The 17,737-nt window shown below is 45.4% G+C and overlaps 1 protein-coding gene across 3 annotated transcripts in view; it reads right to left on the bottom strand.

The window, feature by feature from the left end:
• Positions 1-17,737, bottom strand: part of osbpl1a (oxysterol binding protein-like 1A) — a 250,691-nt gene that overhangs the window by 184,500 nt on the left and 48,454 nt on the right. For all 3 annotated transcript variants that reach the window (XM_041190183.1, XM_041190185.1, XM_041190184.1), the window contains exons 7-9: positions 9,735-9,879; positions 6,360-6,427; positions 3,672-3,716 (exon numbers count right to left, since the gene is read on the bottom strand). In XM_041190183.1, coding sequence (XP_041046117.1) covers positions 3,672-3,716; positions 6,360-6,427; positions 9,735-9,879 — 258 coding nt within the window. The remainder of the gene's footprint in view (positions 1-3,671; positions 3,717-6,359; positions 6,428-9,734; positions 9,880-17,737) is intronic.

The following is a 17,737-nucleotide window of genomic DNA, read 5'->3' as shown; positions in this document are numbered from 1 at the left end:
GAAAGGGGACTGGAAATACAGGACTGAAGGTGTTGTATCTGAATGCACACAGTATACGAATTAAGGTAAATGAGCCTGTGGCGCAGATTGAAATTGGCAGGTATGATGTGGTGGGCATCAAGGAGACATGGCTGCAAGGGGATCAGGACTGGGAGCTAAATATCCAAGGATATACATCCTATCGAAAAGATAGGCAGGTTGGCAGAGGGGGTGGGGTTGCTTTGTTAGTAAGAAATGAAATTAAATCGATAGCAAGAAACGACGTAGGGTCAGATGATGTAGAATCTGTATGGGTAGAGTTGAGGAACCGCAAAGGTAAAAAAATCATAATGGGAGTTATGTACAGTCCTCCGAACAGTAGTCAGGATGTGGGGCACAAGATACACCGGGAGATAGAAAAGGTGTGTAAGAAAGGCAAAGTTACAGTGATCATGGGGGATTTCAATATGCAGGTAGACTGGGAAAATCAGGTTGGTAGTGGATCCCAAGAAAAGGAATTTGTGGAATGTCTACGAGATGGCTTTTTGGAGCAGCTTGTGGTGGAGCCCACTAGGGAACAGGCAATTCTAGATTTAGTGATGTGTAATGAGGCAGATTTGATAAGGGAGCTTAAGGTGAAGGAACCCTTAGGAGGAAGTGATCATAATATGATAGAATTTACCCTGCAATTTGAGAGGAAAAAGCTGGAATCAGATATAACGGTATTACAGTTGAATAAAGGCAAATACAGGCACGAGGGAGAGCTGGCTAGAATTGACTGGGAGATGAGCCTAGCAGGAAAGACAGTGGAACAGCAATGGCAGGAGTTTCTGGGGGTAATTTGGGAGACACAGCAAAAATTCATCCCTAGGAAGAAGCAGCATTTTAAAGGGAGGACGAGGCAACCGTGGCTGACAAGAAGCATAAAAGCTAAAGAGAAAGCATACAATGCGGCGAAGAGCAGTGGGAAACCAGAGGATTGGGAAGCCTACAAAGACCAACAGAGGACAACTAAAAAAGAAATAAGGAGCGAGAAGATTAAATATGAGAGTAAACTAGCCAGTAATATAAAAGAAGATTGCAAGAGTTTTTTTAGATATATAAAGGGTAAGAGAGAGGCAAATGTGGACACTGGGCTGTTGGAAAATGACGCTGGAGAAGTAGTAGTGGGGAACAAAGAAATGGTGGAGGAATTGAATAGGTACATTGCGTCAGTCTTCACAGTGGAAGACACGAGTGACATCCCCAAAGTTCAAGAGAGTCGGGGGGCAGAGGTGAGTATGGTGGCCATTACCAAGGAGAAGATGCTAGGAAAACTGAAAGGTCTGAAGGTGGATAAATCACCTGGACCTGATGGATTACACCGCAGAGTTCTGAAGGAGATAGCTGAAGAGATAGTGGAGGCGTTAGTGGTGATCTTTCAGGAATCGCTGGAGTCAGGGAGGGTCCCAGAGGACTGGAAAATCGCTAATGTAACCCCCCTGTTTAAGAAGGGAGTGAGGCAAAAGATGGGAAATTACAGGCCGATTAGCCTGACCTCGGTCGTTGGTAAGATTTTAGAGGCCATTATTAAGGATGAGCTTTCAGAATACTTGGAAGTGCATGGTAAAATAGGGCAAAGTCAGCATGGTTTCATCAAGGGGAGGTCATGCCTGACAAATCTGTTAGAATTCCTTGAGGAGGTAACGAGTAGGTTAGACAAAGGAGAGCCAATGGATGTTATCTACTTGGACTTCCAGAAGGCCTTTGACAAGGTGCTGCACAGGAGGCTGCTCAGTAAGATAAGAGCCCATGGTGTTAGAGGCAAGGTACTAGCATGGATAGAAGATTGGCTGTCTGGCAGGAGGCAGAGAGTGGGGATAAGGGGGTCCTTCTCAGGATGGCAGCTGGTGACTAGTGGAGTTCCACAGCGGTCAGTGTTGGGACCACAACTTTTCACTTTATACATTAATGATCTAGGTGAAGGAACTGAGGGCACCCTGGCTAAGTTTGCAGATGATACAAAGATAGGTGGAGGGACAGGTAGTATTGAGGAGGCAGGGAGGCTGCAGAAGGATTTGGACAGGTTAGGAGAAAGGGCAAAGAAGTGGCAGATGGAATACAATGCGGGGAAGTGTGAGGTCATGCACTTTGGTAGGAAGAATAGAGGCATAGACTATTTTCTAAATGGGGAGAGAATTCAGAAATCTGGAGTGCAAAGGCAACATGGGAGTCCTAGTCCAGGATTCTCTTAAAGTTAACTTGCAGGTTGAGTCAGTAGTTAGGAAGGCAAATGTAATGTTGGCATTTATTTTGAGAGGACTAAAATATAAAAGCAGGGATGTGCTGCTGAGACTTTATAAGGCTCTGGTCAGACCACATTTAGAATATTGTGAGCAATTCTGGGCCCTGTATCTCAGCATGGATGTGCTGGCCCTGGAGAGGGTCCAAAGGAGGTTCATGAGAACGATCCCAGGAATGAAAGGCTTAACATATGAGGAACGTTTGAGGACTCTGGGTCTATACTCGATGGAGTTTAGAAGGATGAGGAGGGATCTGATTGAAACTTACAGAATACTGAAAGGCCTGGATAGAGTGGACGTGGGGAAGATGTTTCCATTAGTAGGAGAGACTAGGACCCGAGGGCACAGCCTCAGAGTAAAGGGAAGACCTTTTAGAACAGAGATGAGGAGAAACTTCTTTAGCCAGAGAGTGGTGAATCTATGGAATCCATTGCCATAGAAGGCTGTGGAGGCCAGGTCATTGAGTGTATTTAAGACCAAGATAGATAGGTTCTTGATTGGTAAGAGGATCAAAGGTTACGGGGAGAAGGCGGGAGAATGGGGTTGTGAAACTTATCAGCCATGATTAAATGGCGGAGCAGACTCAATGGGCCGAATGGCCTAATTTCTGCTCCTATGTCTTATGGTCTCACTTTCCTACATTAAACTCCATCTGCCAAGTTTTTGCCCACTCATTCATCCTACCTATATCCCCTTCATGTCCTCATCACAACATGCCCTCCCACCTATTTTTATATTGTCAGCAAATTTGGATACATTACACTCTGCCCCCTTCTCCAAATTGCTAATATAAATAGTAAATAATTGAGGCCCTAGGACTGATTCTTGTGGCACCAACTTGAAAACGATCCATTAATCCCAACTCTCTATCTTGTGTGTTAACCAATCCTCAATCCATGCTAACACGTTACCCCCAATACTGTGAGTTCCTATCTTGTGCAATAACATTTTATGTGGCACCTTATTGACACCTTCTGGAAATCCAAATACTCTACATCTACAAGTTCCCCTTTATCGACTCTGCTTGTTATATCCTCAAAGAACTCTAGCAAATTTGTCAAATATGGATTCCCTTTCACAAGACCATGTTGACTCTGTTTGATTGTGTTAAGCTTTTCTAAATATCCTATTTCTTCCTTAATAATGGACTCTAGCATTTTCCTAACAACAGATGTCAGGCTGACTGATCTATAGTTTCCTGCTTTTCGTCTCCCTCCCGGTTTGAATTAGCGGTTTTCCGATCCTATGGTACACACTGCTGCCATTGTGCGTCAGTGGTATGGGGGGGTGGTGAATGTTTAAAGTGATGGATGGGGTGCCAATCAAGCAGTACTTCTGATTTTTAGAATGAGGTAGGATTGCTTCTTTACATCAAAATCAAATCACCACACATACATGAAAAGCTGTTACCTTAAAAAGTGGTCCTTCAAATCTTTGCACCACTTTATACATCCCCTGGAAAGAACAATGAACTGACGTTAGTTGTATTATCTCCCTTCACAGCCACTTAAAGAAAATGTCTTTTAAAACGATCGGCTCAGATTTAAACTCTTCAAAATTCTGCTGGAAATTTATAATTGTAAAGCTGGTTATAATTATAGCTAAAGGGTACAGTAGCAGAGCCTCTACCTTTACTGTATTGGTAATTCAGGGACCTGGTTGAATGATCCAGATGCACACATTCGAATCCCACCATTTCAAATTCAATAATTATCTAAATCTGGAATGCTGTAACGGTGACCATAAAACTACCAGATAATCATAAAAACCCATCTGGTTCATTAATGCCCTTTAGGGAAGGAAATCTGCTGTCATTACCTGGTCTGGCCTACATGTGACTCCAGACCCACAGCAATTTGGTTGATTCTTAACTGCCCCCTGAAATGGTCCTGTAAGCCACTCAGTTGTACCTCAAAAACATGGTTCACCACTACCTTCTCAAGCACAGTTAGGGATACACAGTAAATACTGGCCTTGCCAGCATTCCCCACATCCCTATTTTTAAAAACTGGATTTTTAAAACAGTTCAGCACAAAATCATTACCCATTCAAAAACTGTTCACTCATTGCACTGTTTTACATGTTCAAATCTGTCTTTTCAGGTGACATGTTAAACCGAGGCACCGTCTACCCTCTCACTCACTGACTCACTTTTCCAGAATCGCTTCATCCAATTCAGGGTCACGGGGAGTAGGACCCTATCCTGACAGGCAATGGGCACTAGGCAGGGTACATCCAGGATGGGACACCAGCCCATCTCAGGGTACACACACACACACACACACACACACACACGCACGCACACAAACGCACGCACAGACGCACGCACACACACACGCATGCACACACAGACGCACACACAGACGCACGCACGCACACACAGACGCGCGCACTCACACACAAGACGCGCGCACTCACACACAAGACGCGCGCACTCACACACAAGACGCGCGCACTCACACACAAGACGCGCGCACTCACACACAAGACGCGCGCACTCACACACAAGACGCGCGCACTCACACACAAGACGCGCGCACTCACACACAAGACGCGCGCACTCACACACAAGACGCGCGCACTCACACACAAGACGCGCGCACTCACACACAAGACGCGCGCACTCACACACAAGACGCGCGCACTCACACACAAGACGCGCGCACTCACACACAAGACGCGCGCACTCACACACAAGACGCGCGCACTCACACACAAGACGCGCGCACTCACACACAAGACGCGCGCTCTCACACACAAGACGCGCGCACTCACACACAAGACGCGCGCACTCACACACAAGACGCGCGCACTCACACACAAGACGCGCGCACTCACACAAAGACGCGCGCACACACACACACAGACGCACACACACACACACACACAGACGCACACACACACACATACAGACGCACACACACACACATACAGACGCACACACACACACACAGACGCAGACACACACACACAGACGCACACACACACACACAGACGCACACACACACACACAGACGCACACACACACACAGACGCACACACACACACAGACGCACACACACACACAGACGCACACACACACAGACGCTCACACTAGGGACAATTTACCGTAACCAATCCACCTAACCAACGCACCTTTGGACAATGGGAGGAAACCAGAGCACCCGGTGGAAACCCATGTGGACACGGGGAGAAGCTGCAAACTCCACACAGACAGACACTCGAGGTCAGGGTCGAACCAGGGACCCTGGAGCTGTGAGGCTCTGCCCTCTCAAGTAAATGTAAAAGATCCCATTATTGGAAGGAGAGCAGGGGAGTTCTGAACAGTTCTGGCCAACATATTCATGAAAGATGAAAGGAAGAGAGAGTGAGTGAGAGAGTGAGTGAGTAAAGAGGAAAGTGAAAGCAAAAACAAGAAAAAAGACCTGCATTTACATAGCTCCTTTCACATCTATGGGACGTCTCAAAGCACTTTACAGACAATGAAGCACTCTTGAAGTGTAGTCACTGTTGTACTGTAGCAAACATAGCAGACAAATCAGCGCAGAGAAAGACCATACAGGCAGCCATATGATAATGGCCAGATTGTTTGTTTCAGTAATACCGATTGAGGGACAAATATTGGACCCAGGGCACCAGGGGAAAGTTCCCCTGCTATTCCTCAGAATAACATGGTGAGATCTTTTACATTCACCGGAGAGAGCGGATGGGAACCCACTTTGATGCCTTATCTAAAAGAGGGCATCTCCGACAGTGCAGCACACCCTTAGTACTGCTTCAGGAGTATCGGCCTCAATGATGTGTTGGAATTCAAGAGATTGATGCAGGCTCCCACAACCTTCCAGACATCAGACTGAGAGCAAGGTGTTAGGTTTACACTGTGTCCAAACTGGTCACTCAATGATAAAGATACTGAAGGATCCACGAGCCACAGTGATCTTAGCCTTCGAAGAGAATTTCCAAATGGAGATTTTCTGTAATAATACCGGAGTCAGGCTCAGCTTACCGTGCTCCCACCAACAGGTACAGAATAGCTTGGAGATTTATAGTAATAAAAAACAGATGCTTCTATAGGATTTGCAGGATGGACAGACAAACCTTGCTTGATTTTGCGCCGAGTAGTTGCCGGATTTCTGTGCCACGAGCCAGATCAAGTGGCAATTGGTCTATATAAGAAAATATAGGAATGATTAGAAGATTCTGTAGCTCTTGATAACTGGTGCATTAATTAGAACAACAGTACATTTGTGCCCGAGCGTGCCTGTGTGCGTCTGCGCACGTGTGCGTCTGCTTCCGGATGACAGCAGGAGTCCAAGACTCTGGAGCCGTAAATTCAATCAATCCAAAATGGAATCAGGAGAAACTTCTCTCCCCAGAGACTGGTGAGAGAATGTGGAACTCACTGCCACAGGCAGCTGAGGTGAACAGTACAGATGTATTTAAGGGGTACAGATGTATTTAAAGGGAAGCTGCATAAACACACGAGGGAGAAAGAAACAGGAGGGTATGTTGATGGGAAGAGATGGAGTAGGGTGGGAGGAGGCTCATATGGAGCTAGACCAGGGGGGCTGAATGGCCACTTTCTCTGCTGTAAGATTCTATGGGGAAATAATCCTTATCATCACCAAACACTTTTGAACTATATGCAATCAGCAGTGCAAAATATGGAACTTCCTGTCAGAGCTCAGTGAAGCTGATAAGGACAATGTAGACTCGGAGCTTGAGGTTAGATCTTGACACAATTTGGTGAGGTTGATCAATCTGTCTCTTAACTGCTACAGAAGCCATTCCGACGGGATAATCATATCCCAGCCCCCCAGGTAACTCGACAGTCAGGCAGGCTATAGCACTGCTTTTGTGACTGGAAGGCGGTTTCTGGTGGGGTTCTGCAGGACTCAGCCCTGACTTCCCCTTGATTTCCATGGCATTACATGAATGATTCAGACAAATCCAGGGGCAAGGTTAAGAAGTTTGCAGATGACCCATGAATTGGCCGAATGGCTGACAGTGAGGAAGACAGCTGTGGACTGCAGGAAGATATGCAGGTGGGCAAAAGAGTGGCAAAGGAATTCAGTCCAGAGAATCGTGAGGTTACGCACTTGGGAAGATCAAACAAGGAAAGGGAACACACAATAAATGGGAGGATACTGAGAAGTGTAGAGGAACATAGGGATCTTGGAGTGCATGTCCACAGATCCTCGAAGGTAGCAGGAGAGGTAAATAAGGTGGTTAAGAAGGCATAGGGGATATTTTCCTTTTATTAGCCGAGGCTGAGAGTTTAAGAGCTGGGAGATTATGCTTGAATTATATTAAACATTAGTTAAGGCCACAGCTAGAGAACTGTGTGCAGTTTCTGGTCACCAAATTACAAGAAGGATGTGATCTCGGTAGAGGGGGTACAGAGGAGGTTTATAGAGGACATTGCCAGGACTGTTAGCGATGAGGAAACATTGAACAGACTGTGGTTGTTTTCTTTGGATCAGAGGGAGCCCAGGGTAAATTTAATTGCAGTTTATAAATTATGGGAGGGGCCAAGATAAGGTGGATAGGAAGAATCTATTTTCATTAACAGCAACATCAACAACATTTAAAGTGATTGGTAGAAGGGTTAAAGGGGAGTTGAGGAGTAATTCTTTTCACCTTGAGTGGTGGGGTTCTGGAACTCTCTGCAGAAACCCTCTTCACATTTGGATTTGCACCCCAGGTGCTATAACCTACAGGGCTACGGACCAAGAGTTGGAAAGTGGGATTAGGCTGGATAGCTCTTCATTGGCCAACATGGACACGGTGGGCTGAATGGCCTCCATTTGTGCTGTAAATCTCTCTAATCCGTGTGTATTCCTTTTTGAAAATTATAATTGTGTCAAGATGATATAATAATTCTCATAATGTTATTAGAATTTATTGTAAAATAGATTAATACTGGGAGGTATCTATGTGTGTGTGTGCATCTGTGCGTGTGTCAGAGAGAGAGAGAGAGAGAGATTTAATTGAATTAGAGGCAGCTGGTCTGGGTGCTTTGATGTCAGAAGAGAAGTTAGATTTGAAATGTTAATTAGGTAAACATAGGGAAGTTTAGAGGCAGAGGTGTCAAGGGAACATCTGCATTTTAAAATAAACCAGTCGAGATTGTTTTCAAGGGAGAGGTGAAATGTGTCACCTAGCCAGGTGAAGTTCAGAAACAGTGTGTTTGTTTTTCCCAAAGATTACTGGTAAAGCTTAACACTATGAGAGGGTTTTTATTACCAGGATGATAGTCCAAAGATCTAGTGAAAAATGGGTATTTGCATTCAAAAAGGAAAATATGTATAAAGGAGCAAAGGCTGTGTGTAAGGGAAGACATTTTAAGATCTTACAAGTGTGTGAGAAAGCCTTCAGCATCTATACCTCAAGCTGCTGCCTTCAAAGGGCTGAAGTTAAGAAAACTCACTTGGAAGTCGACTTGTTCAAGGTATCATGTTTCTTTGCCTGGGTCTTTTAAACTCTGTGTCTTACTGTGGCCTTAATGAAAGTGTAACTGGGAGTTAGATTGAATGGGGGATTTAGAAGTTATCATAGTAGTAATTTGTACATCTATGTATGTATTTAAAATAATTTCTCTTATTAATAAATGTTTAATCTAGGTTTGTGAAAACCTATAAGACTTGGTGTTCTTACTTCTACTGAATTCAAGGCACGCATCTCAAAATTTATACAAATTGCAAAACAAGTTGTTGCAGTTATTTCACTTTGCGTTTGGGATCTGAACACTCAGCGTTTACCATCAGCTGTGCCATTACAATTGGGTAATGTCAACAGATAAAATCTGGAATGATTTGCCTGAAGTAACAAAAGCACAATCTGAATTGAAAAGTAAACTAATTTTTAATTCACCCTTGCATTGGTCACAATTAGAACTAACGTTACTAAATAATTTTTAAATGCATTTCATTCGCAAACATCTGCAAGAGTCGTTATTTTGATGGTAATATTGAATAGAGAGAGGGTAACGAACGTTCGCTGGGCCGGTTCCTGGGACAAGGGGATTTGTCCTATGAGGAAAGATTGAGTAGACTAGACCCACATTCCCAGGAGTTTAAGAAAAACAGACATGATCCCATTGAAACTTATAAAATCTTTAAGAAGCTTGACAGGGTAGACGCTGAGAATTAGCTGGGGAACCTCGATCATGGGGGTCACAGTCTCAGGATAAGGGGTCGGCCAATTAGGGAGGAGATGAGGAGGAATTTCTTCACTCAGAGGGTTTTGAATCTTTGGAATTCGCTACCCCAGAGGGTTGCAGATGTTCAGCCGTTGAGTATGTTCAAGACAGAGATCGATAGATTTTCAGGACTAAAGGAATGAAAGGATATGGGGATAGCGCATGTAGACAGATCAGCCATGATCCTGTTGAATGGCAGAGCAGGGTCAAAGGGCTGAATGGCCTACTCCTGCTCCTATTTCTTATTTTCTTCATTCTCAGCCACTACTTACTGTTGTTATTCTTGATACTGGGATCAGCGCCACACTTTAGAAGTTTTATAGCACCTTGTTTCTGCCCCCGATAAGACGCACAGTGTAATGGAGTATTTCCCAACTTGTCAACACAGTTAACGTGAGGTGGATTCGACCTGTTCAGCTGAAAGTAATTAAACTGCAGGTTACATTTCTACAACAGGAGCAGCAACTCAAATTCTCGCTCTGCAGGATACCCGTGGCTCACCTGGAACTGAATTAACAGTGTCGGCCATGGCTGTATGGGTAGCAGTCTTGCCTCTGAACCAGAAACCACGGGTTCAAGGCCCACTCAGCACAAACAGTAGGCTGCACTCCCAACGCCAATGCTGAGGGAGTGCTGCACTGTCAGAGGTGCAGTCCTCCAGACGAGACCGTAATAAAACTCTTAAGTTGTTTATCATTTATAGGAATAGTTTGGAGATGGGGCAAAAAGAGACTGTTGAAGGTTCACTTGATTGGGTAATGAGAGTCTGTTCGCATTCTGATTGGCCATGAGAAGGTCAGAATCCCATGTGGATGGGCATGGCAAGGGACCAATGGCAGGAGCAAACGGCGGAGCATTTGAGGGGAGGAAATTACATGTTGAAAGGCCGCCACTCACTACCCCCCCCTCCACTCCCCCCGGCAAGTGTATCATACATCTTTGCCTCATACTAAACCCAGAGGACAGAAGGTGAGACCATCTGGACAGTGGGCTTAGAGGATGGAACTAAGGGGGGAAAGAATTCATAGCATCCTTTGAGCTATTACAACACAGGAGGCCGTTCGACCCATTGAGTTCATGCTGGTTCTCCGTAGAGCAATCCAGGCAGGCCTAGACCCCCTTTTCACCCCTGTAGCCCTGCAAGTATTCATCCAATTTCCTTTTGAAATTATTAATCATCTCTGCTTCCAGCACCCTTGTAGGCATGAAGTTTCAGGTCATTACCATCACCTACATAAAAAATCTCCTCCTCAAATACCCCCTTGCTTCTCTTGCCCAAAACCTTAAATCTGTGCCCCCTAGTTCATCTGCTTGTAACCATCAGTTAATAGCAGTGGCTTTTCTTTGTTTACCCTATATCTAAACCTATTATAATCTTGTAGTCCTCTATCAATTGCCCCCTCAATCTCCTTTGCTCCAAGGAGAGCAACCCCAGCGTCCCCAACCAAACTTTGGAGCTAACAATCCCTCATCCCTGGAACCATTCTGGTGAATCTCCTCTGCACCTTCTCAAAGACCCTCACATCCTTCCTAAATTGTGGTGGGCAGAGCTTGATACTCAGGATGTGGCCTAGCCAGAGCTTTATAAAGATTCAGTATTAACTTCTCTGCTTTTGTACTCAGTAACTCTATTTATAAAAGACCAAGATCCCATGTACCTTGCTAATTGGCTGTGTTTATTTATGCTGCAACACCAGGGGAAGCAGTTCCTGCACATGCGCAGTTTCAGCTGCTGGATTAAAACCAACAAGTTGGCTTGACACAGACTAACAATACTGGGCAGTCCTTAACCAATTGCAAGTTCTTGTATCCACTTCACCTGTCATTCAGCAACTGGCCCTTCTGTAAAACCTGCTTCTAGCGATTCAGTGAATGATGAAGATGGATAATCAGGAAATTACAGTAAATGAGATTCTCAACTTCCAATGAACCCAGGCTGTGGAAAACTGATCTCATTGATTTTTACCTAAAAAAATTACAAAGTATTTTAAATAAAATGATTAGGAAGAAATCTATAATCTCATGTAGGACTCAAAACAATGCCCCTGGGATGAAGAGTTCGATTACCATCCAACTGAGCTACCTGCACTGTGAGGGAATTTCTGCACTAAGTTTTAAAACAGGCAGGGGATAGCATTTAAATATATTCATTTATTTGGTTTATTTACAAGGCCTAACTTTTTATGAATTGTGGCAAGTTAATTGGTGTTGTGTGTTGGGGTGTTGGGGGGGGGGCGCGGTGGGGGGTATTTGATCCCTCAGTAGGTGCAACAGTTTCTCTGGTTATCATTGCAGAGCTTTAACGATACAGCCACTGTCAATCACAACACGAACACTCACTCAGTGGTGGCGTAAAGAGGCAGCTCTACTGAAACTGACTTCATATCGGGGCTTGGATAGACTTCAGAAAGTTCCCAGAGCATCAGGAATAAGATGCCCATGCACCAGCAGTCGCAGTGTGGGTTTTCGAGTGCACCCACGAAACTGTTCCTGCCACACTTTCAGTCAGCAGCACAGGTCGGCAGGAGCAAACACGCGCGTACATTCAGCCTACACGGGCACGTCTATTCCTCCTGCTGGCGGCAAGATGGCAGTTTTCTACAACATGGCACGGGTTGCAGTGTTGAAAATGACTCCCAATATGTCCTGCCCCTTCGAAGATCTGTGCCCATGAACCCCCTGGCCCCTTTGTCCCTGTTCCCACGCCAGCCACGACCCCAGCTTCAAGGAGGAGATACTCCTTTTCAACCGCGTTCACTCACTTCCTGCTGCACCTCATTACGCTACTTAAGGGATTTTTCAATTGGCTCATTTGTATCTTTCTTTTTTAAATGACACCTTGGAGTTTATACTTCCTCTCACTTAATTCTTCAAAACGAATGGGCGATCCAGGGGATGTCAGAGTTTAAAAAGCTCCCTAGGGCAGCAGATTCAACTTTCAAAGTGAGAGGTTTGTCGCTTTTTGTGTAATAGGATAGATCGGCGCATTATCCTATCACACAAAAAGCGACAAAGCTTTGAGCCTCAGCAAGTTTAGCAATGGATAGAATTTTTATGCACTGAAAGTTTGGAGAGGCTGGGATTTTCCTCTGCTTTAAGGAGAAGGTTGAGGGGAGATTAACCAGAGATGTTATCCAGATCAGGCTGGGTTCTGATGGAGTAACTGAGAGGAGAACCTGGGTAACTCCTGTCCGCCGACCGGACAGATGCCAGAAGCAGCTTCGCCTGCACACTCGGCTCACACTGTGGCTGCTGGTCTGTGCGCACAACTGCTCTCAGCATCTTTCCGGTCAGCAGCAGGAGTTCGGAAGCATCAAAAAGAAATACGAACGTCATCTCAGACTGCACTGAAACCTGCAATTGTCAGTGTTTCCTATGGGAGCATCAATGTTAAAGTTCATTACTGTAACCAGTAATACCATGTGGCATTATTATGGGAATTCCACTGTACCATTTCATTGTGGAGCGGTAGCATTTACTTAATATATTAAATATTAATATATTTTTCCAGCAAGAATTCATCTCAGTTCCTAATCTGTGATGGAATTGAAGTCTCAATTAGATTTTATGAGTGCTGCCTCCTTAACCTTGACTGAGGAGAGAGCGAGAGGAGGACTCTAGGACAGGCAGTCAGCAGCACCTAGAGGAGTCAGGAGTTGAAGAGAAGTGCAAGAGGAGTCAGGGGTTGAAGGGGAACATGAGGAGAGTTGAAGAGGAGCGCAAGAGGAGCTGGGAGTTGAAGAGGAGCGCGAGAGGAGCCGGGAGTTGAAGAGAAGCGCGAGAGGAGCCGGGAATTGAAGAGGAGCGCAAGAGGAGTCAGGAGTTGAAGGGGAGCGCGAGGAGAGTTGAAGAGGAACGCAAGAGGAGCTGGGAGTTGAAGAGAAGTGCGAGAGGAGCCGGGAGTTGAAGAGAAGCGCGAGAGGAGCCGGGAGTTGAAGGGGAGCGCAAGGGGAGTCGGGAGTTGAAGGGGAGCGCGAGGGGAGTCGGGAGTTGAAGGGGAGCGCGAGGGGAGTCGGGAGTTGAAGGGGAGCGCGAGGGGAGTCGGGAGTTGAAGGGGAGCGCGAGGGGAGCCGGGAGTTGAAGGGGAGTGTGAGAGGAGCCGGGAGTTGAAGGGGAGTGCGAGGAGAGTCGGGAGTTGAAGGGGAGCTCGAGGAGAGTCGGGAGTTGAAGGGGAGCGCGAGGGGAGTCGGGAGTTGAAGAGAAGCGCGAGGGGAGTCCGGAGTTGAAGAGAAGCTGGGAGAGCAGGGTTGACTGAGGGAGTTCAGTGAGGAGGGAACAAGGTGATCCTTTGAGTACTGTGAATACGGCCGGGTAAGCATTTACTACTTTTATTCCTTATAGTTTTTAAGTTATTTTGTGGTTCATCGTTTGTAGGGGCTATATTCTGTAACAACAAGGAGCAAGGGAGAAGGGCCCGAGTGTAATTGATATTAAGTATCTTTCAAAAGGTTAATTTAGTTTAAAGAGGTAAGTCATGGCAGGAGAGCTCAAAGCCGCGGTGTGCTCCTCCTGCTCTATGTGGGAAGCCAAGCACATTTCCAGTGCCCGGGGCCAGCATGTATGTGGGAAGTGTCTCGAGCTACAGCTCCTGGAAGCCTGGATTTTGGAGCTGGAGTAGTGGTTGGGGACACTGTGGAGCATCCGCGAGGCGGAGAGTAATGTGGATAGCACGATTAGGAGGTGGTCACACCGCAGGCTAAGATTCCACAGGCAGGAAGAGAATGGGTGACCACCAGGCAGAGCAAGAGGACTAGGCGGCCAGTGCAGGAATCTCCTGTGGCTCTTCCCCTGCAAAACAGATATACCGCTTTGGATACTGTCGGGGGAATGGCCTCTCAGGGGAAAGCAGCAACAGCCAAACTCATTGCACCACTGTTGGCTCTGCTGCACAGGGAAGGAGTAAAAAGTGTGGGAATGCAATAGTTATAGGGGATTCAATAGTACGGAGAATAGAGAGGTGTTTCTGTGGCTGCAAACGAGACTCCAGGATGGATGTTGCCTCCCTGGTAGTAGGGTTAGGGATGTCTCAGAGCAGCTAGAGGACATTCTGAAGGAGGGAGGGTGAACAGCCAGTGGTCATGGTACACATTGGTACAAACAACATAGGTTTAAAAAAAGGGATAAGGTCCTAAAAGCAGAATATAGGGAGTTAGGAAGTAAGTTGAAAAGTAGGACCTCAAAGGTAGTGGTCTCAGAATTACTACCAGTGCCACATGCTAGTCAGAGTAGAAATAGCTGGATATATCGGATGAATACGTGGCTGAAGAGATGGTGTGGGGGGGGGAGGGTTTCAGATTCCTGGGACATTGGGACCGGTCCTGAGGGAGGTGGGGCCAGTACAAACTGGATGGGTTACACCTGGGCAGGACTGGGACTGATGTCCTAGGGGGAACATTTGCTCGAGTGGTTGGGGAGGGTTTAAACTAAAATGGCAGGGGGATGGGAACCTATGCAAGGAGTCAGAGGAGGGGGAATCAAGGACAAGAACAAAAGACAGAAAGGGGAATAAGAAAAGTGATAGGCAGAGAACTCAAGGGCAAGTATCAAACAAGGCCTCAGTGAAAAATAGTGGGAATGCGACAAGTAATGTTAAAAAGATAAGTCTTAAGGCTTTGTGCCTTAATGTGAGGAGCATTTGCAATAAAGTGGATGAATTAACTGCGCAAATAGACGTGAACAGGTATGATATAGTCGGGATTACGGAGACATGGCTGCAGGGTGACCAGGGGAGGGAACTGAACATCCAGGGGTATTGAGTATTTAGGAAGGACAGACAAAAAGGAAAAGGCAGCAGAGTTGCATTGCTGGTTAAAGAGGAAATTAACGCAATAGTGAGGAAAGATATTAGCTCCAACGATATGGAGTCTGTATGGGTAGAGCTGAGAAACACTAAGGGGCAAAAAACGTTAGTGGGGGTTGCATATAGACCCCCAAACTGTAGTTGGGAATGGCATTAAACAGGAAATTAGAGATGCATGTAATAAAGGAACATCTGTAACTATGAGTGACTTTAATCTGCATAAAGAGTGAGAAAATCAAATTAGTAACAATACCGTAGAGGAGGAATTCCTGGAGTGATATGGGATAGTTTTCTGGACCAATATGTTGAGGAACCAACTAGAGAACAGGCCATCCTAGACTGGGTATTGTGTAATGAGAAAGGAGTAATTGGCAATCTAGGTGTGTGAGGCCCCTTGGGGATGAGTGACCATAATATGATACAATTCTTCATCAAGATGGAGAGTGACGTGGTTGACTCTGAGGCTTGGGTCCTGAATCTTAATAAAGGAAACTAAAATGGTATGAGGCGCGAGTTGGCTATGATGGATTGGGAAACGTTACTTAAAGGGATGATGGTGGATAGGCAATGGCAAACATTTAAAGACCGCATGGGTGAATGGCAACAATTGTTTATTCCTGTCTGGCGCAAAAGTAAACTAGGAAAGGTGGCCAAACCTTGGCTTACAAGGGAAATTAGAGGTAGTATTAGATGCAAGGAAGAGGCATACAAATTGGCCAGAAAAAACAACAGACCTGAGGATTGGGAGCAGTTTAGAATTCAGCAAAGGAGGACCAAGGGATTGATTAAGAAGGGGAAAATAGAGTATGAGAGTAAGCTTGCAGGGAACATAAAAACTGATTGTAAAAGTTTCTATAGGTATGTGAAGAGAAAAAGATTGGTGAAGACAAATGTAGGTCCCTTACAGTCAGAAACAGGAGAATTTATAATGGGGAACAAAGAAATGGCTGACCAACGAAATACATACTTTGGTTCTGTCTTCACAAAGGAGGACACTAATAACATACCAGAAATGTTGGGGAACACAGGGTTTAGCGAGAGGGAAGAACTGAAAGAAATCAGTATTAGTAGGAAATGGTGTTGGGGAAATTGATGGGACTGAAGGCTGATAAATCTCCAGGGTCTGATAATTGACATCCCAGAGCACTTAAGGAAGTGACCCCAGAAACAGTGGATGCATTGGTGGTCATCTTCTGAGATTCTATAGACTCTGGAACAGTTCCTACAGATTGGAAGGTAGCTAATGTAACTCCACTATTTAAAAAGGGAGGTAGAGAGAAAATGGAATTATAGACCAGTCAGCCTGACGTCAATAGTGGGGGAAATTCTAGAGTCCATTATAAAAGATTTAATAGCTGAGCACATGGAAAACAGTGGCAGAATCGGACAGAGTCAGGATGAATTTATGAAAGGGAAATCATGCTTGACAAATCTACTGGAATTTTGAGGATGTAACTAGTAGAGTTGATGAGGGGGAGCCAGTGGATGTGGTTTATTCGGACATTTAGAAGGCTTTCAACAAAGTCCCACATAAGAGATTGGCATGTAAAATTAAAGCGCATGGGATTGGGGGTAGTGTATTGAGATGGATAGAAAATTGGTTGGCAGACAGGAAACAAAGAGTAGGAATAAACGGGTCTTTTTCCAAATGGCAGGCAGTAACTAGTGGGGTACCGCAGGGATCGGTGCTGGGACCCCAGTTATTCACAATACATATTAATGATTTAGATGAGGGAATTAAATGTAATATCTCCAAATTTGCAGATGACACAAAGCTGGGTGGGAGGGTGAGCTGTGAGGAGGATGCAGAGATGCTTCAGTGTGAGTGGGCAAATGCATGGCAGATGCAGTATAATGTGGATAAATGTGAGGTTATCCACTTTGGTAGCAAAAACAGGAAGGCAGATTATTATCTGAATGGCTATAAATTGAGAGAGGGGAATATGCAATGAGACCTGGGTGTCCATGTACACCAGTCGCTGAAGGTAAGCATTCAGGTGCAGCAGGCGGTAAAGAAGGCAAATGGTATGTTGGCCTTCATAGCGAGAGGATTTAAGTACAGGAACAGGGATATCTTGCTGCAATTGTACAGGGTCTTGGTGAGACCACACCTGGAATATTATGTGCAGTTTTGGTCTTCTTATCTGAGGAAGGATGTTCTTGCTATAGAGGGAGTGCAGTGAAGGTTTACCAGACTGATTCCTGGGATGGCGGCACTGACATATGAGGAGAGATTGAGTCAATTAGGATTATATTCGCTGGAGTTCAGAAGAATGAGGGGGGATCTCATAGAAACCTATAAAATTCTAACAGGACTAGACAGGGTAGATGCAGGAAGGATGTTCCCAATTGTCAGGGAGTCCAGAACCAGGGGTCACAGTCTGAGGATATGGAGTAGATCATTTAGGACTGAGATGAGGAGAAATTTCTTCACCCAGAGAGTGGTGAGCCTGTGGAACTCATTACCACAAAAAA

This window comes from Carcharodon carcharias, chromosome 6, assembly GCF_017639515.1.
Source record: "Carcharodon carcharias isolate sCarCar2 chromosome 6, sCarCar2.pri, whole genome shotgun sequence".
NCBI lineage: Eukaryota > Metazoa > Chordata > Chondrichthyes > Lamniformes > Lamnidae > Carcharodon > Carcharodon carcharias.
The sequence above is the reverse complement of the archived record's forward strand: the minus strand, read 5'-3'. Positions and strand labels throughout refer to the sequence as shown.